The following is a 20,343-nucleotide window of genomic DNA, read 5'->3' on the forward strand; positions in this document are numbered from 1 at the left end:
TTTAAAAATAAGTGCTTTACATATTTATTTACTTTTAGATTCAGTTCTGCCACTTTTTTTCAAGGCTGTTATGCTTTTATATACCATTACAAGAAATCCTTATCTTGTGTCTTCAATAAGAAATGATTCAAACCAAAAAAATAGATTTATTGTCTATCTCCTAATAGCTAAGGATGAAAATAGTCTTCCAAGATAAGAAGCTTTTAGCTACGGTGACATTAGTTTTTGGCAGTTCTTCCAGTTAAGAACAGAAGAACAGCATCATCTTGATAGAGTGTTTAAACAATATTGAGAGTCAGACTGGTGATGGCATGTTATCCCATCACTTTGCATTTATCTTCTAGCTAAACAAGTAGAAATGGATACTGTGTTTTTAAAGAACTTGATAGGTTAAAGCTATCTCATGGTACACTGGATTTCTTGTCTTCCCCATAGCCATGTGCCAGAACCCAATATTGGTTTATTCAGTGCAAATGAACAAAAATTCTCTTTGCTGACAGTCTGTTGGCCTGAACATCTTTGTTATGTTCTCTTCTGCAAAGATGGCCATCCGTTACATGTATATACAGTGACAGTAGCATTATCCCACATCTTCATTTTTGTCTTATAGTAAGTAAAAACAGATACACATGGCAGCTTAGGGAATGCACCATTTCAGCTGTAGCTTTATCAGCCATATTATGAGAGGGAGACTTGTAGGCTGGTCTTTCCAGAGTGACAGTTCCAGCATCCATTTCTAGTCCAATCTCTTCTTGTGACCAAACTTGCTCAGTTTTGGTAAGCCACAAAGTCTGACTCAGCACTGGATTTGTCACTCCAACATCCTTATTACAGCAGTACAGCAGGGTGAGGGCATGATGTAGGTTTGCCATTGGTCAAGTGACAGCACTGTGGGCTGAGCCGTCTGTAACTTAAATCCAAACTGCAGTTCTCGTATGTGCCTATCACTTGTTTTCTAAGCATGATGTCAAAATGCCTATTGGTGATCATCTCTTACGCACTTAATTGGTTAATGACTTTGTAGGCTAAGCACACAAGAAAACTCCAATATAGCAGCATGTGTTCAGTTGCTATCTGTATATACCTAGTATCAGTATATATCTTTAAATGACATATACAGATACTGCTCAGTTTGACCATCCTCCTGCAAACAAACCTCCACAACAATCTTTTGTGAATCATATTGATCCCTTGATAAACTATGAACGTCCCACCAGTGGTCTCTTACCTTCCTGCTTGTCAGCCCTACTCTCTAGCTCCCATTACTTTAGTTGCACTGTTATGATAACTGTATTTCATATTTTTAAGGCCTTTCTGGTATTGCTTTAGCAGTATTTAGCAATATTTAGGCAGTATTACACAGAAACTTGTGAAAACAGTCAGCCTTTCCAAATATGGCTTCAATTGGGTATTTCTCCTGCTTTCCACTGAGTTCATAATCTGTGTCTTTAAAGAAAAGAGATTAATAAGGAGACTGTCACAACAAGTATGTACAACTATATGGCTTTTTACAGCCATATCTTGCTTTCCTTTATCTCCAAAATAGGAGATAATTACCTTTAAGAGAGGCAGGGGAATGTATTTAATGTATCATATGATATAAATTCTAAGCAACAGCTTTTGAAAAGTGCCTGGCTTTTCTGCATATAAGCTTTCTACTCACAAATGCTATTAGTCCCAGCTTCTTTCTTGTTCTCTCTCTTTGGCTATACTATTCAAGTTTTTCATCTTCTACAGCTCGGTAGTAGTTCTTTGACTGAGGAAGCAATCCCAGCTAACCAAACAGAAACACCATCAGACTTACTAGGAAGGAGTGAGTGGTAACATGACAATGACTTTATAGGAAACATTGAACAAATGTTACTTCACTTTTGTTAATTAGGGATAATGTAATCGAATAGAGTTATATTATTTAAGCAGGTTCCCAATTCATATTTTTTGTTTTTCTTTATTGCTTTTCTCAGTTGTAGTTACTTTGTTGGAATATATTTAACTTATTTGTAGCAGAATTAGCTGAGTTCACCATCAGCAGGTATCAATAGTGTTGAAAATAAGCTAAGGTCAGCCTTGTATAGCTAGAGTTATCCCTTCTTACCTCATAAGTGTGACCAGCTGCCTTATTTGTGCTATGCTGCCTCTTTGCCAGCCTAAACCTAACACTAGATGGCAGTTTTGATTTTTTTTTTGTGCTGACTTCCCTGTTTGCTGATTTAAAGTCCTTTACAGAACTTCTTTTGGTGCCTTCATTGGTACAGAGGGGTATGAATATACTACTGGTTTTTCCCAGCAAGATGCAAACTGAGACTGAAATGTAAGAGAAGCGCCTGTAAGAACACAGGCCAGATGCTACTCGTGAGACACAACAGATTACTTACATTAAAAATGTTTGTATCAATAAGTAGGTGCAATTTTGCAAAAAGTCAGGAACAAAAATCCACTGTTAGCTGTAAGTTTCTTTAGCTTTGAGTGGGGGACCCGACGCACATTCTTGAACAATTCAAGCCTAAATATGAATTCTTCCAGTAGAGGAATTCTAAAATAACTGAAATAAACACTTTTATTTATAGCTCTAACATAGCAGTTCTTAACCTAAATGATCAGCCTTCCATATAGATGGCAAAAACTTGTACTTTTTAAGCAGTGTTACATTACTTGATATGTTTTTAAAAAGGCAAAGCCCCATAATTCTATTTGAAAAGCAAATATTGTGGATATCTCTTAGGTCTCAGTTCAGCAAAGTACATAAACATGTATGAAATCATTCTAATTGGAGCTAAGTTAAATGTAGCCATTTCTGTTAGCTAGACTGAGCCGCTAGCATGCACAATGTGAAGTTGCAATTTCACTTGCCATATTAATTTCACCATGTAAAATGTTTCAATCGTGTAAATATTAAAAAGAAAAAAGCTCATCTAATATATTGCTGTGATAGTAACGCAATACTTAAATTAGCATTTTCCATCAGGTGTTTCTTTTAGAATTTTTTTCCCCAAATGATTATGTTCGCTATAGATTAAACAATACAAAAATCAAACTTCAGTACCTACTTTTAACAGAACTTTGTTCTCTGTTAAAATGCATAACAAAACTTAAATTGCCCTAATCTTCTGCTATAAGGACCTCACATTTGCTGAAGTTTTTTTCTGAAAGCAGGTGCATGTTAAGTGAAAGAGCAGACTCTAGCAAGCTAGATTGCTAAATATATTCTGGGATCCTAATACAGTGTGTGCATACATAGAGCTGACAGGGTCCAAAATTAACCTGTTCTAGGGCTATGTGTATTGGTAATTGAAACAAAATTCCTACCAGAGGTTTCTTGTTAGCTTGGTGATTAGGTTTGTTCCTTGAAGAAGTCAAGCACTCTCTGTGGCATGGAATGATTACACTAACTTGGAAGAAGTAAAAGGCTGAAGATTGTCTAGATCTTTATGAACATTTCTGAAGATGGGTTTGTATGTTGATTATATATTAAAAAAAAAAAAGCTGAGGTATACTGCTGCAGCTCTGGAGGTATAACCTGTAAACACAAACACTGGAGCATATCTTCTCAGCCTTTAACACGAGAAAGCTCTTTGATACACAGACCAATTTCTGCTCTTGGCAATCTCTGATAGTCAGAGGTCTGCAGAGGTGAACAACTGCACATATTTTGGCCCTTTATGCATGGTACATGATTTGGTAGCTAATGGAACATAAATACGTCTGGGCCCTAGTGGAATAGTGATTGTCTTATTTCTCAAAGTAGGGTTGTTCAGCCTAAGTCTAGCAGCCAAGTTCTGATCTTATGGTAATTTATGTGATTAACATTTCATATGTTGGGCATATTTCAGCTTTTAGAAAGGAAAAGCTAAAACAGCTTTTATATCAGTTGTAACCACAAAATACATAAGGACTGAGATGTTGAGTCACTGACTGGCTTATACTCCTCTTGTTCCCAATTACAATTGCTGAATGTCTTGAAAAAGCTGAACGCTGAGATAAAAATGTAGTGTCACATGTCTTTTTGGTAACAACAGTGGCTCTGCAGTGTACAGAGGCTCCTTCGTAGCATCGTATCTTCTTTCCAAGTGCAATCTCTTCTGCTGCTGTCAATGCTCTCTCTGTCATGGAACTGGTTTATACTTTACAGTTGTTCAATATAGCTGGTCAAACTGTAACTCTTGATCTAACATACAGCTTACAGGCAGCAAGTGTGGCTCCCCTGCCTATGTTATTTCTTTGACTGGGAGCAGGACCATGCTGGCACAGGTGCTGGTGTCTAAACTGAATCCCCAGCTTACAGGAGGGTACTAACCACCAGAAGCAGCTGAAGGTGAAATTGCTGGGTCACCATGGACCCCAGCTGTATCATCCCAGGGGCCTTTGTGCTGCTCCTTAACTGCTCTCCTGCCTCTCAGCTCTTTGGAGTGTATGATATGTGTCTTATGGCTCTTTGTCATGAAATGATTTGAGTACATGGACAAAAAGTTTGGCTACCTGTTTGAATTTTTAATTCATACTTCTGCGTCAATATTAGATGCTTAATAGGACTAACTGCTTGCCTTAAGTTCTCTAATGTAGAAGGCTAGTAAAAAAGCAAAAAACAAGCCTCTGCAATATCCACTTACCAAAAATCCTTAAAAAAAAAAAGTGTGTGCATTTTGATCATAAAAGTTTATGGTTCTCTCCTACAGGCAACATTAGTAGGTGACCTTAAATAAAGCTGAGATATCTGTAGACTGAACAGACTGCTGATAAGCAGAAACTTTTAGATATAACCAAAATATAACAGATAAAGTAAAAACCTGATAGGCCAGGGATATAAATTAAATTATTTAATAGGAACCAAAGTCAGCTGGAGTCATATGTGCACATGCAGCACAGAAGTTAGTTCTTAGAGGGGATTTTTATAATTTGGTGATGGTAGTAAGCTAATCCTTTTTACTGTAAGGGTGATTGAACTAACATATAAGCTATAATGCTGTTCTTTCAATAAATTTGTGTTTAAAATAGAGGTTGGCAGAGGACACCCACGTGGTTACTGGATATTGCACCCTGTATATGTTTCATTTTCTGAAGAAATGACCAGTGCATTTAATTACAGCCCAGTAAAGAGGTACTCTCAGATTCCATTCCTCCACCTGCCATACACTGGAGCAACTCCATAACCAGTCGTCCAGGCCTTCAGAGAAATTATCTATGTGTATACAAGTTCACAGCACCAAGACTTTCATTTCTGACTTTTTACACACACTACCATTAAAAAAAAAAAGTGCTATGCTACATTTTTTATCCTATATAATGCTGGTTGAAGGTTTCAAAGGTGTCTGCTCAGGTTTTAAGTTAATTATCTGGCCTCGGGAAAAGTCCTAATTGAAAACAGAATGAGTATAGCGTTGTCAGAAAATGATCCCGCTGCACTGGCAGTGTACAGAAGGCACTGTGGCAGGGAGGTGAAAGCTCAGGCATTTGAAACGGTTGAAGTCTTGGCAGCTTGACCTCAAAAAATATATAGTATATAAAACTTTTCCTGCCTCTTATTCATGTTTGTGGCAAAGTCCATAAAAACTTTTCTATTTTCCCAACCCAATAAAATTAATGAATGTTCATGAAGACAGAAGAGCAGGCACAAGAAGAGGATGTTCATATAGACATAACTTCTATTCCTCATTATTAGCTGTCTCTGAAATGAAAAAAAATAAATTAACAAATAAGGATACAAATTCAGATTCAATATATCCTATAGGAATATGAAATTTCCCTGGAAGTATCACAGCCTCAAGGGGTTATCTGCTCTTCTGCAGGCTCTGTAAAGATGTTCTGTGTGGATTTAAGAAAGCTAACATCAGCCATCTCTGCTTCCTCCATCCCATTCATGCACAAACTTCCTCTTACAGACATTAACATCATTTGTGTAAACTCTGATTATGCTGCAATAGTCTCATGCTCCTCCCCATCATGCTGCTTTTTCTTTTAACTTTTGAAACCACTAGATAATTTCAGTCACATTTGACACAGAGGCAGACATCTCATTAAATCTTAATCATATAAGGACAAGAGGCAGTGGGCATAAACTGAAACACAGGAAATTCCATTTCCCACAGGGAATATCCAAAATAATCCAAAATATCCAAACATAAAAAAATCCTTTTTACTGTAAGGGTGATTGAACACTGGCACAGGTTGCCCAGAGAGGTTGTAGGGTCTCCATCCTCAGCGATATTCAAGACCTGAGCAGACATGATCCTGGGCAACCTGTTCTAGGTGACCCTGCTTGAGCGGGGGGGGGCATGTTGGACAGATGATCTCCAGAGGTCCCTTCATCAACCATTCTGTGATTCTGCAATAATGTCTCGTCCAGCAATTGCTCCCAGCCCCTGTGGCCAACATGTCTTGGCCATCAGCAGCAGACATAGGAGAGAAGTCAAACTGCCTCTCTGTGAAAAGGAGTCCGAGAGTTAATTTGCATGAATAATGCTGCTCTTGTGTGGAAAAAAAAATCCCTTTAGTGGTTTTGAATTCACCATGCTTTTAGTGTAATTGAACATGCCCTGGTTCAGAGAGAAACCTCAGCTACCTTTAGAGCACTGTTTATTTTGCACGGTGATCAACTAATATCCTTTTAGTCATATCCTCTCAGAGACAAGGATCTGAATATTACTGATTCCTCTTAATGTAAGAATTTTTCCATTCCCCTTAGCGTTCTTGTGTCTCTGCCCAGAATCTTGTTTTAGTTCTTCAGCATCCTTTCGAGATGGAAGAACTGCTTCATTATACAACAGCGACTTATATGGTCACTGTTCCATTCTTAACATTTCTTGCCCACAGCTGTTCACTGAGCTGTCTACATTGGTATGCTCCTATCATTTGAAATGTATTATGAAACAAAAGCAGGGCTGGTTGTTTTGCTTCCTTAGAAATATTATTGGGAAGAATATTGTCAAGGCAGGTAAATGCAGGAATTTTATTTCATTAAAGCTGTAATCATCACATGATGAAATCTCTTAATCTTCAGGAAGAAGATTCTATTGTTCTTTGAGGTTTCCCAGAAGAAAATTAAGTGCTGTGCTGAATTCACAGCAAAGACTCCTCTAGAAAGCCCCCCCACAAGAGATTAAAAGCAAATTGAATGAATAAACTTTTCTGGACTTCAGAGGCAAAGCTATACTGCATAAGATTGAGAAAAGCACAATTGCCAACAGCCAACAATAGCTTGTTTTCACAGGCTAGCTTAAAAGTAACAATATATAGGACTAATCTGTAGACTGCCAGGACCAACAGTTGATAAATGGCAGGGAGGTGAGTGCTTTTTTTTTGGTCACTGCTTATCTAATTCCACTTGACTAATGACAAGGTGATACAGGCACATATGCTTTGTCCAAATTTCTTGACCAGCACTATATTCGTCTTCCAGGCTGTGGTGCTCATGGTGCAAACCACTGTCCTTAGTCCTATAGCACAGGTGTAACATACTGGCTTCTGGTCAGTGCAACTAAAACAAGATAGCACAGGCATGCCTAACACTTACCGCAAAACTCATCAAACAACCCTCTTGCCTATGAGTTTTGTGGACAGCTAAGATAGAGCAAATGACCTTGGACACAGTTAAGATGAAGACTCAGCAGCGCTAGCAGGCACAAGTGAGACAGGGTGCTCTGAACTGCCCTGCAGAGCAGTGGCTCTTCATATTTTGTCCTGCAGTCCTTCTTGTTTAAGAACTTCTTACATGGCTGCTCCCTGCAAGGCAACCCTTGCAGATATTCAGTGCCTCCCCACTCTGAGAAGAGTTTTACAAGAACCTCTTTCTCCACCAGTTAGAGAAAGTGGCTTGCCCTCGCAGACCCTTTCAAATGCCTGCTTCTGGACCTGCCCAGCAACACCTGTACCCTGTGGGAACTTCCAAGCTTGGTGCTTCCCATTTGTCTCCTACCAAGTGAACTCTGCCTCCTCACAGCATACCAGCTGGGATGGAAGACAGAGGTAACATGCCTTCCTCATCTGTTTAAGGGAGTCCTCACCCCTTCTACTCAACAGTTCAAAGGCTAGCGCATACAGGCATACCTCGTTTTATTATGCTTTGCTTTATTGCACTTTGCAGATCTTGCGGTCTTCACAAATTGAAGCTTTATGGCAACCCTGCGTTTAGCAAGTCTTTCGGCGCCATTTTTCCAACCGCATGAGCTCACTCTGTGTCACATTTTGGTAATTCTCACAATATTTCAAACTCTTTCATTACTATTATATCTGTTACGGTGATCTGTGATCAGTGATCTTTGATGTTACTGTTGTAATTGTTTTGGGGTGCCACAAACCATGCCCATGTAAGATGGCGAACTTAATTGATAAATGTTTTGTGTGTTCTGACTGCTCCTCCGACTGGCCATTCCCCTGTCTCTTTCCCTCTTCTCGGGCTTCCCTATTCCCTGAGACACAACAATATTGAAATTAGGCCAATTAATAACTCTACAATGGCTTCTAAGTCTTCAAGTGAAAGGAAGAGTCGCACGTTTCTCACGATACATCAAAAGCTAGGAATGATTAAGCTTGGTGAGGAAGACATGTTGGGCGCCAAGGCAGGCTGAAAGCTAGGCTTCTTGCGCCAAACAGGTAGCCAAGTGGTGAATGCAAAGGAAAAGTTCTCAAAGGAAATTAAAAGTGCGACTCCAGTGAACACACAAATGATAAGAAAGCGAAACAGCCTTATTGCTGATACGGAGAAAGTTTTAGTGGTCTGGATAGAAGAGCAAACCAGCCACAACATTCCCTTAAGCCAAAGCCTAATCCAGAGCAAGGCCCTGAAGGGAGCTTCAGTTCTATGAAGGCTGAGAGAGGTGAGGAAGCTGAAGAAGAAAAGCTTGAAGCTAGCAGAGGTTGGTTCATGAGGTTTAAGGAAAGAAGCCATCTCCACAACATAGAAGTGCAAGGTGAAGCAGCAAGTGCTGGTGGAGAAGTTGCAGCAAGTTTTCCAGAAGATCTAGCTAAGATAATTGGTGAAGGTGGCTACACTAGACAACCGATTTTCAATGTAGATGAAACAGCCTTATATTGGAAGAAGATGCCATCTAGGACTTTCATAGCTAGAGGGAAGTCAATGCCTGGCTTCAAAGCTTCAAAGGACAGGCTGACCCTCTTGTTAGGGGCTAATGCAGCTGGTGACTTTAAGCTGAAGCCAATGCTCACTTACCATTCCGAAAATCCTAGGGCCCTTAAGAATTATGCTAAATCTACTCTGCCTGTGCTCTATAAATGGAACAACAAAGCCTAAATGACAGCACATCTGTTTACAACATGGTTTACTGAATATTTTAAGCCCACTGTCGAAACCTACTGCTCAGAAAAAAAAGATTCCTTTCAAAATATTACTGCTCATTGACAATGCACCTGGTCACCCAAGAGCTCTGATGGAGGTGTACAAGGAGATTAATGTTTTCATGCCTGCTAATGTAACATCCATTCTGCAGCTCATGGATCAAGGAGTAATTTCAAGTCTCATTATTTAAGAAATACATTTCGTAAGGTTATAGCTGCCATCCTCTGATGGATCTGAGCAAAGTAAACTGAAAACCTTCTGGAAAGGATTCACCATTCTAGATGCCATTAAGAACATTTGTGATTTGTGGGAAGAGGTCAAAATATCAACATTAACAGGAGTTTGGAAGAAGTTGATTCCAACCCTCATGGATGATTCTGAGAGGGTTTGAGACTTCAGTGGAGGAAGTAACTGCAGATGTGGTGGAAATAGCAAGAGAACTAGAATTAGAAGTGGAGCCTGAAGATGTGACTGAACTGCTGCAATCTCATGATAAAACTTCAATGGATGAGGAGCTGCTTCTTATGGATGAGCAAAGAAAGTGGTTTCTTGAGATGGAATCTACTCCTGGTGAAGATGCTGTGAACATTGTTGAAATGGCAACAAAGGATTTAGAATGTTACATAAACTTGGCTGATAAAGCAGCAGCAGGGTTTAGAGGATTGACTCCGATTTTGAAAGAAGTTCTGTTGTGGGTGAAATGCTATCAAACAGCATTGCATGCTACAGAGAAATCCTTCATGAAAGGAAGAGTCAGTTGATGTGGCAAACTTCATTGTTGTTTTATTTTGAGAAATTGCCACAGCCACCCCAACCTTCAGCAACCACCACCCTGATCAGTCAGCAGCCATCAACATCAAGCAAGACCCTCCATCGGCAAAAAGATTACGACTCGCTGAAGGCTCAGATGATGGTTAGCATTTTTAGCAATAAAGTATTTTTTAAATAAGGTATGTACATTGATTTTTTCAGACATAATGCTATTGCACACTTAATAGACTACAGTATAGTGTAAACATAACTCTTATATGCACTGGGAAACCAAAAAATTTGTATGACTTGCTTTATTGCGATATTGACTTTATTGTGGTGGTCTGGAACTGAACCGGCAATATCTCCAAGGCATGCCTGTATATAAGCACTGGGAAGGCACCAAAAACCTCTTATCACAGGTGTGAGAGGTTCACCTGAAAGCTGTGAAAGATTCAGGTGTAAGACACCCTCTACTTTTCCTGCAGAAGCTATTATCTTCTGAATTAGGGTACTCACTAGTCCAGAGAGACTGTGAGCATGACTGTCTAGGCTACTGGTGAGGACATTCACCAGAGCGGGGAGAGGATTTGGGCTTCAATCGCTGCAGTAATGTTTGCTAGTGGAAGTGAAGGAGGTGTCTGCACTGCCTGCTCTTCCTTTTCCAGGTTCTGGCAACAACCACTGCCACCTTAGGCATGTGAATACCCAAAGGAATCTGGCCTTGTGTGATGGACTTACAATAAATGAGCGTAAGATCCTCAGTGAACACTGAGGAGGAAAAAATAACTTCTGCAAAAAGACTGTGATGATAGAAATGGGAACATAATCTAAGAGTATGCTGGAGAAGGAGTACTATGCCTTCACACTCTTCTTTTAACTGACATGAGTATTTCCAAATTTGCTTTATTTGTCTTGTGGCTTTTCCCTCCCACCATATGACTTCATTGGCTATGGAAGGTGCTTTCACCCCATGCTACACTGCTGGTTTCAGCTGATAACAAAAACCAGGGGGATCTAAAATGAATGTCCAGCGTAGAAAGGAAATCACAGAGCAGTGTTAAGCTATTAACTCATGAAAACAATTCTGGCAAATAATAATGAGCTGAGTCATGATTTTAACATAGGTTTTTATTTTCCAAGACTGACTGTTACAGTCTAGCGTTTTCCCCAAACAGGGATAATTTATCACTGGTAAGACTCATGTATTATATAAAGAAGACCCATGTAAAGAGCATGACTTACAATTGATTGCTTCCAAAACTATCTCTTTATGTAAATAAAAAAAATTCTGACTATCTGTCTTGCATTAAAATGCAGAAAGCAGCAGCTGCTCACCGACAGGAAGATGACGAAGACGCGTTCATCAGCAATAGCACAGCTTTTCTGTCTCCTGAACAATAACACACACAGTCCTTCACTCCTCTGTCAACATACCTATCTCTGTCGCTGCTGCACCATCCACAGCTTCTCCTGTTTCTTCTTCTTTTGTTTCAGACCCTTCACTTACTATCTCACTGAGCAGCTCAGTTTCCACCTGTTCTCCCGTCTCACCTGGGAACAGTAACCATGGAGATCAAATTAGGATCCACTGAAGAAAGCACTGGGTGCTCCAGCTCCTTTCTGCAAAACTGATTTTGTTTTGCCAACCCTCTACTGCCCTTTACAAAAGTATCAGCTGAATCAGTAGGGAACAAACATGATGTTCCCAGTCACTTTCCATCATCCAAGTATAAGCAGGCTTCGTGCCCATAAAATTCTCCCTGACACTTATACAAAATGCCCTTGACACTCTATTCAATACACATCACAAGCGCTATTTCTGTTCAAATTATTTTTCTTAGGTAATGTGTTATTCTACATATGTGTGTTTTTATCCAAAAAAGGAACAGAATAGAAATAGAAAACATGGTAACGTGCCATTCTGGTTGAAGTTATACTTTCCCAGGTAAGCTGCTACCTAATTAATCATCTCTCACACAGCTACTGAGGAATAAAGGAGAGCAAAACAAGTGCTATGTATCCTACGCACCACAGCATAGAACCGGGAGGCCTCTTCTTCATCACATACCTCATGGAAAGAAAAAGCACACAAGAGCCTGTGCAGTTATTCCAGTCTTGGAATAAATAACAGCAAAACTGTACAGAGTTTTTCCAAAAGCTTTGTTCTCTTGCCCTGCAAGTAGCATGCATTGCTTGGTGATTCAAAGCCACATACCCGTTTTTCAGGCAAACAATCAATTTTAAACATGTTTTCATGTATATAAGGTCATCTTACATTGTTCAGAAGGTACTGTTCTCCCTCCAGTACTGTGCCACTAAGCTTATAAATGATAATTAATGGATTAATGAAATTGAGATTGTCAGATGGGCAAGACTACATGTTTTACAGCTGAGTATCCAGTCCTTCACTGCTTACATAAAACAAGACTTTATTCCAAATGACAGATCTCCATTTTATGTAGAAGAGACCTCCAAATTCTTTTGAAAAGAAACATGTGGGAGCATAAGGCAATGCCCGCAGCTCAACCACTGGGATTCACATAGTTAGATTTATACAGCTGGTTCACAGATGCGCACAGTAAAGCCACATGGTTAAGCAATAGCACAGGAATTGGCTCTGGGCTTCACACAGATTAGTCCTTCTCCTGTGTTTTGCACTTCTTCAAGGTGAATGTGCAGTGAGGAAGGCTGCTGGTACCATGTTTCCCTGCAGAGATATACTTCTCATGTGTTTCTCCTGTTTATTGCCCAAACAAATGCTTCTCCAGGAAGTATCCAATTCCTCACTGAGCTGCTTTGCACTGTTTAGGAGAAACCTGATTCCTCCCATAAAGGGTTCACATTTGGCATGTGTGACAAGTGAGAGAGGAACGTCCTCCAGGCACTGCCCCAAAGGTGAGCACCCTCTCTGACAACGAGCACACCTCCCCCTAACTGCACAAGGTACCTTGAAGCACGCTGTCCCCACTGTGCAACATTCCCAAGTGGAAAAACCTGTTGTCTCAGGTAACAGTCCTTCACTCAGCCTTCCTCCCCAGCTACTCATCTCCAAGCATCTTTGGGAAGCTCAGCCCCAGCTACTTCCACCTCCATCTCTATTCTGCTTGTTCAGCAGCCGGCCCTCTAAACAGACTGTATATGCCAAGGATGCATCTACAAGCTCCTTTTTCTTCTACCATTAGATACCCACCCTCCACCACCATTAGGCATAGGGACAGTTGCTTTATAATTAATATATGCAACTAAGCAATAAAGCCTGTAGTCTCTGCAAATATTAAGCAATGTCTCTGAGCTACACAGAAACACAACATTTAAATGAGGGGTATGGTAGGGCATTTTATCTGTCAAGAACACAGAACATGAAATGAAATAACAGAGATAAGGACTGGAAACGCTGATTAAATTTATTTTAGCTTAGACCTGTGAGTCTGAGGCTTTCCCAACCATCTTTTTCTACACTCTACATTGTATAGACTAAGCAGACCAAATTCTGACTCCAGAAGCTTATGTGAGTCTCTCACTAAAGTCAAAAAGACACATGCACAAGTCTCTGAAGGCATAATTTGGTCTCTTGAATTTACAAAAGCACCAATATTACCCTCAATGAGTTGGTCCTCTTCAGTAATATGTTCTTTCTTGATGATTTCCACTACAGAGCTGTCATTGCCATCCACCAGCCCACTGTTCTCCGCTGGTCCTGATGGTGATGACCCATTGTCTTCCCCTGGCGCTGGTGGTGAAGGCCCAGTGATCTCCTCTTGCCATGCAGACGGCGGCCCAGTGCCGTCCTCCAATCCCGCAGGCAGGGGCTCAGTGCCCTCCGGCTCCTCCCTTTTGCTGACTGAATCAATCTTTTCTTCCAGCGCTGGAATGAGAATGGCCTGCTCTCCTGGGAGATGCTCTCCCGGTTTTGTCTCCTCAGAGGTGAGACTCACATCTTCTGCTGGGTCCAACTTTGTTTGGTCAGGGATGGTTTCATACTTGTCTGCAATTGGAGTATTTTCACTCGATGATGCTTTTATTCATGGTAGAGTATAAAATGAAAAAAAGAGGAAACACGGATAATTGATGAGTGGGCATTTGAACTAGGTCAGAACTAGACTCCCAGGGGACGGGGACCGCACAAGCACAGCCTGTCAGACAGCTCCCACCTGGCTACAGACATTACTCCTTCACCGTATCTCTTACTCTTCCCCATATCCAGTGGCGGGCGGCGCTACTATTACATAGAAAAAAGTTTGGCTTGATGCACAGGAGATATATTTATACGAAGAGAGCTTATGGGTCAGTGTCCTATTATGTTTTTCCTTAAGGACCTGAAGTGTGCAGAAGTTTTTCTGGATACGTGATGCTATTCAAGGAAGCAACTTTTTCCTCCCCGAAAACCAAAGCACAGAATCAATTTGCTGAACAGTAACTGCTTCCCTGGGTTGCTTGTGGGTAACCCCTGTTGGTGCCTGCAGACAAGCTGACACATTTCTTATTCTTTTGCTAATAGGAAAAACAGTGGAAAGAAGTTTCTCATGCCAGAGGATGCACATGCTCGAGCACATTACCCCCAGTGCAGCTACACACTACCTGCGACCAATGGCTGGAAGAATAAGTGAACAAAAATTGCTGAGGTTAACTTTGCTATCCTACCCGTTGGTAATCCTCTGACTGTTGCCAACCTCAGAAGAGCATCAAGAATTTGATTAAAAAAAAAAAAGCCCAAATCTTTATTGCCTCCATTTCTTAAAACAAAAAATGGTTTGTATTTTAAAGGTTAAACTATCATACATACTATACTTTTTCTAATTAAACAGTCAATAACAGAAAGCCTGTGCTAATCCAAACTTCTGATTCTTTCATATATGATCAAATTGCTGGCTAAGTAAAGCAATGGGTCTTTTCAGCAGATGAAATTTAAAGCTAAAAAATGGCAAAATTCCTCTGACAGGTATCTGACTGCTGGAAGACTCAAAAGGAGCTATGTATACCTATCAGACTGATTTAATAACTTTCTGATTAAATCCAGTTTGACAACAGCTTGTACTTAACCTTCTCACAAGGAATGTCAAGACGAAAGCACTCACTGGGAGTTCGTGCACAAAATCTGTTAATATAGTAATTATGAGATCTGGACAAATTGTATTTTCTTGGAAAAAGATGATTGCAGTGTCAAAGCCTGTGAGCAGAATGATGTGGCACTTCCTGCACGACCTACGAGCGATTCAAAATCCCTAACCAGCGCCGCGAGCAGCAGCCGCCCAGCAGAGCCACGGCAGGGAGCGTGCCGCCGACGGCAGCTCTTCCCGGACTGGTTCCTCCTCCCGCCCGAAATTCAGATTTCCCTTCACAGCCCTCCGGGAGATGTGACTCAAAACCTCCCTCTCAGACCCTTCAGCATGGGGATTTAGCACCTACCGCGGCAGTCAGAGGGGAGCAGGTGCTTAAATGTTTTGTGGTCCTAGTCCTCAGTTACCCACAAGTTAATTTAACCTGTATGCTAGCCAGATGTCAGCAAAGCTAATGGCCACAGGGCAAAGCTTCAAGCCTTTGGTACGTTTGTGGGAAATGTTATTAGAGTATTGCTATTAGCTGTACCATGGTCTGCTTGTAACATGGCCTTGGGATGGTGCGTGTTACAGCATCACAGCAGCGTAAGCAAAGAACAGCGATGTCTGCCAGCTTAACTTTTTTCAGTTTCTCACTTATTAACATTCTAAAAAAATGTAGAAATTGTAAAAATTGGTGGTTATGATTTTAAAATTTAAAAAAAGGGGGGCGGATAGCTCTTAAAGGCATAAGAAACCAACACATTAAATAAAAGGAACGTTTGCACAAAACGATGCAATGCTATGTAGAGGTACAGCTGTTTATAACGCGACTAGAAAAAAGGAGGTAAGGTGAGCTATGCAAGCCAGGTCCCCGATCCGCCCGGCCCAGCCGCCGGCCTGTGCCGGTGCCGAGCGTGGCAGTGGCCATGGGCAGGGGGAGCCGGCGCCGACCGTGGCGGTCGGTCGGTCGGGAGCGATCTGTGAATCTGTCCAAACTCTTTGTATCCATTCATGCTCTCAGCCTCCACAGTCCCCAACAGCAGTGAGTCCCGCAGTTTACTGACACCCTCTGCAGAACTTACTTTTGCTTGCATTAGGCCCACTACTAGTAATTGCTGCAAGTGACATAGTTCTTATGTTACGAGAAACAGGAAATTACATTTCTGTATTTAGCTTCTCAAGGCCTCTATCACACCCCATCTCCCAGGCGCTGTTTCCTAACATGAAGCTCAGTCTGAGGGTGGGTAGCAACACTGTGCAAATCACACACCTCCAAGAAGCCTCACAACAGCTCGCCTGAGGGTGGCTAAAAAAGTCCCATATGCCTAGAGGCAAGAGACTCCGTCTTCTCCCATTTTGTTTTTTAGACCTTCATACACTTCTGATGCGTAGTACCAGGCGGACGAGGAGCATTGATAACACAGAAATAAGTGAGCCATGAAAACTAGCATGTTATATGGCATTTTCAAGTGCTGTTACCCAGTAAAAGAAACTTAGTTCAAAAAAATTATTACCAGGAGGCCCCTGCAGTTCCTCTAAACATCAGACACATAACGTTCAGCTAGCCCTCTCTTCAACAAGACTCTTTATATAAATTGGATTATAAACTACTATTATGCAATGCGAGATCCACGCTGCTGGAAACCTTTAAAGCATTCCTCTGCTCTCATTTGAAATACAAAGAATTGTCTAATACAGAAGAAAGAAATCCCGGTAATCTGTTCTATATCTTTATCCCCAAGAAGAATGAACATCATGGGGCCATCGACATTCTTAGGATGCCTTGTAGTTTTGTTTTATTTTTAAAGTTCGAATATTTGTTTTCCCTGCCACAGACGATTCCTGCTGGTGAAACAGTAAAAAGCACACTGAATTTGAGTGGGCCATACCCACAATATTTTTACCTCTGCCAGTAATTGCCTCTTTTCCTTTTGGAAAAACCTCAAATTTTTGTGAATTACATTTCAGTGGAATGAAATGAAATATATTTTTTCGCATTAGCACATTTAAAGAAATCTCCTTCAAAGTATCCTTTTATAATAAACTAAATTACAAACCAGAAAACATATCTGGCTGGCAATATTCCCCCAATGGACGTATTTCAGCTCTGATAACAAAATGAACTTTATCATTATCGTGACATTAGTTTAGGTATTCAGTACATTTCATAACCTACACCAACATCAACAGGTCTCTAAACAGAATTCCTAAAATATTCTGACTCAGTTACTTTAGTTGCCCCTTGGAGCACTTCAGCGACCTTGTGCAGAGCATTAACAGCTTTCAGTTAGAGGATGGGAAAGCAGAGGCATTTGGTCTTGGTACATCGACAAGGTGAACAAGACAGCAGGAAAAATATAAAGCCATTTCTGCCAATATCTTGAGAGGGGCTCTTCCCGGTGCAGAAGCATGCCAGCTCTGCAGCCGCACGTACAGCACTCTACCCGCCCCCCCAACCTGCAGTCTTCTCTGCAGTCACAACACACCCTAATGCTGTAGGACAACGAATGAAAAATAAACCCATACAGAAAATGGCCACAACAGCAGTAACGGAATGATAAACTAAAGAATACAGAGCTAAAGGATGCAGGAAAGAAATTCATTAAAACGAAATACAAACAACTTTTACGCATTTTTCTTCAGGATATGTCATATTGGAGGGGCCAACACCTATGAGTGCGGCATTTGGGTTCTCACAGAAAGGGTTTCCAAACTTCCTTTGGAGCAAAGAGCCAAATATAATAAATATGAAAATAAGGTCTTGTTTAATATCTGACTTGCACTGAGTAACAAGGATATCCTTACGGAGGGTGTCCTTGCACCACAACATGCCTTGCTCCCCAAATGCATCCGCGGTGACCCGAGCCGCCTCGAAGCCACCGGGGAGCATTGCTGCCGCTCCGAACAGGGCTGGGCTGGGGGTACGAATTTAACAAGAAAAGGGAAGAACTGCAGGGTCGGTCTGACTGACTTTAAAGAGAGAAAAAAAAAATCACTGAATTCACAAGGTGTCATGCAGAAGAAGCAACAGCAAGACCTGGCTTTAAGTTAGGAAAAGCTGTCCGGATGAGAATGAAAGCTGGTGACTTACTACTCTAAAAGCAACTCTGGTTAAAGAGAGAGGTAATTCAGAGCGCCGGCAGAATTAGCAGTCCCGAAATTATCGCCCTCCCGCCGCCCCTCCCCGGCCCCGCGCGCAGCCCCGGCCGTGCTCACCCCGCGGCGGCGGCGGCGGCGGCGGCGGCGGCTCCGGGGGGCGGCGGGCGCGGGGGGCGCTGCTGGAGCAGCCCATGGCGGGCGGCGGCGGCGGGCGCGGCGGGGCGGCTCTGCGCGCTGCGGCGGCGGAGCGGGCGCCCCGGGCCGGGGGGTGGGGGGGGCCGTGCCGCGGCGGGGGGAGGAGCAGCGATAAGCAGGAAAGCGCGGAGGTAGCGCGGGGTGCGCAGAGGCAGCGGGGCGGCGACGAGGCCTGAGGGAGCGCCGAGGGCGAGAGGAGGGGAAGAGCGGCCGGTGGGCCGTAAGCAGGGCAAGACGCTCGTCTGCCCGAGCAGCAGTCTGCCCTGCTTCCTTAGCAAATCGGTAACCGGTTTTTCTGTGTTACCTTCCTCCCTGTCCTGTGTGCGACAGGCACAAGGTCCAGGCGCCGGCAGTGGGTCGCGGTGCCCACGGGTCTGTGTCAGCAGCCGGGGGCCTAGGGGTGTGTGCGAGAGCTCTGAATGCCAGCAGCTGGGGGGACCTAGGTGTGTTTATTTTTCCACAGTGAATTTCATCCTGTGTGCATGGGCTTTTGCCTGTGATGCACTAGCAAACCTCAAGCTGGACTCAGCCAGCGAGTAGGTGGAGACCTGCGTCTGGAAAGACCCAAAGCGTGGTAAAGGGGCCCATGCCCGGGCACAGCCGGCCGTCTTTGCATTGGGTGCGTGTGTTTGTGCGTGTGCCTCTCCGGGATACACGCTCAGCCTGGCTACTGGCCGAACCTGCGAACAGAGACAGCAGTCGCGTCCATCAGCGGGGGACAAAGGGACATCAGTGTCCACCTGGCTGGGCTTAATGACTAGAAGGAGGAGTCCCCAGGCCCCAGCGTCCACGGGCTTTGGTGGCTTTCTTAACATCCTTAACATCAACCTTGAAGATAAAATAAAGCTGATCTGATTTTTATATTTGCATATAGGTAAATTGGCAGAAGTCCATTCGGCTTAGAAACTTTGCAAAGAGTGAGAATGAAGAATGTTTGCAACATACTTGCTTACATAAGCAAGTCCAATGTATTTTATTTATTGCATTCAAGACATGTTTCATTATGTCCTTCACTACCAGGGTAATCACACATGTAGACTTCTTCTACATAATTTTTTTTTTCCCATTCAAAAACATCCAGGCAAAATGTAGTATCTTTGGATATTTGTGCAGGGTGTCTGATGTCCTGCAGACAAGATGGAGCAGTAACAGTAACTGCAGTGAGGCAGCAGGACATATGGAAATCCTGGACATGCGCTACACCATGAGCTGTACGGTACACGTACCATCATTGCAGCACACGTGTAAAACTCTAGTATACCTGGGAGAGATCAGACATACTGCATCTGCACTACACTGATAACATGTACCCCAGACACATCAGACTCGCTGCATATGCTGTGCATACTGAATGCTCCCATATCAGTCTAGGAAACCACCTGGCAAACATATGAGGAGCAACACAAGCAGCGATGCAGAGCATAAGCGTGAACATGTTCACTTCTGTTTCCTCAGCTTGAGTTCATTTTTAGGTCAGTTTTGAAAAAAAATACAACCACGTGTAGATTGAGTAGATTTTTCTGTGACTGTCTTTAGGCCTGTTACTGGATGGGGAAGGTGAAATGCTACAATTGTTTAGCAAATGCAGCAGCAGCTTCTGCGGCCTGCTGGTGCGTTAGCACAGAAGTAGAGGTGCAACATAGGGCTTAGCAACTTAGATGTTAAGCGTAGAACTGTCTAGCTTATATGCTGCTGGTGGATGTCCTTACAGCTTTATGCTGGGAAGTGGGTTCCCTACACAACACAGACCTCGGTCAGGTCAACCTCAGTCATAGGTGGGTGGACACGTGAGGACACCCAGCTCCCTGCCTATTGCCAGCCAACCAGAACGTGCTCGGCATCCTCAACCTCCCCAAATGCAGACGTTTGTGCATTACGAATGACCCCTGAAGGTTCAGGAAGCTGCCAACAGACAGCACACAAAGAAAAGAGGGCTGGAAAAAGCGCTGTCACTGGCTGTAGAGGTTT

The 20,343-nt window shown here is 42.5% G+C and overlaps 1 protein-coding gene across 2 annotated transcripts; it reads right to left on the reverse strand.

Annotated features, from left to right (window-relative positions):
• Positions 1-126: 126 nt before the first annotated feature.
• Positions 127-18,444, reverse strand: ERICH5 (glutamate rich 5). 2 transcript variants are annotated; one of them, XM_064507685.1, is made up of 4 exons: positions 18,298-18,444; positions 13,641-14,057; positions 11,477-11,593; positions 127-5,662 (listed from the first exon to the last, which is right to left on the reverse strand). In XM_064507685.1, exons 1-4 carry the CDS (start codon positions 18,371-18,373, stop codon positions 5,640-5,642), a joined length of 633 nt encoding a protein of 210 aa, XP_064363755.1. In that variant the 5' UTR covers positions 18,374-18,444; the 3' UTR covers positions 127-5,639. The 2 variants fall into 2 exon arrangements, with proteins under 2 accessions (XP_064363755.1, XP_064363756.1); XM_064507686.1 differs by lacking the exon at positions 11,477-11,593.
• Positions 18,445-20,343: the final 1,899 nt, after the last annotated feature.

The sequence above is a fragment of the Dromaius novaehollandiae genome, chromosome 2 (assembly GCF_036370855.1).
Source record: "Dromaius novaehollandiae isolate bDroNov1 chromosome 2, bDroNov1.hap1, whole genome shotgun sequence".
In the NCBI taxonomy this organism is placed as follows: Eukaryota; Metazoa; Chordata; class Aves; order Casuariiformes; family Dromaiidae; genus Dromaius; species Dromaius novaehollandiae.

Bases quoted from the DNA above. Each gene is read 5' to 3' on its own strand.
- ERICH5 (XM_064507685.1), bottom strand. From the start codon at position 18,373: ATGGGCTGCTCCAGCAGCGCCCCCCGCGCCCGCCGCCCCCCGGAGCCG. The intron at 14,058-18,297 runs GTGAGCACGGCC...CATGAATAAAAG, and splicing joins GCCGCCGCCGCCGCCGCGGG to CATCATCGAGTGAAAATACT. The intron at 5,663-11,476 runs GTATGTTGACAG...TTTTCATTTCAG, and splicing joins TGCAGCAGCGACAGAGATAG to AGACAGCTAATAATGAGGAA.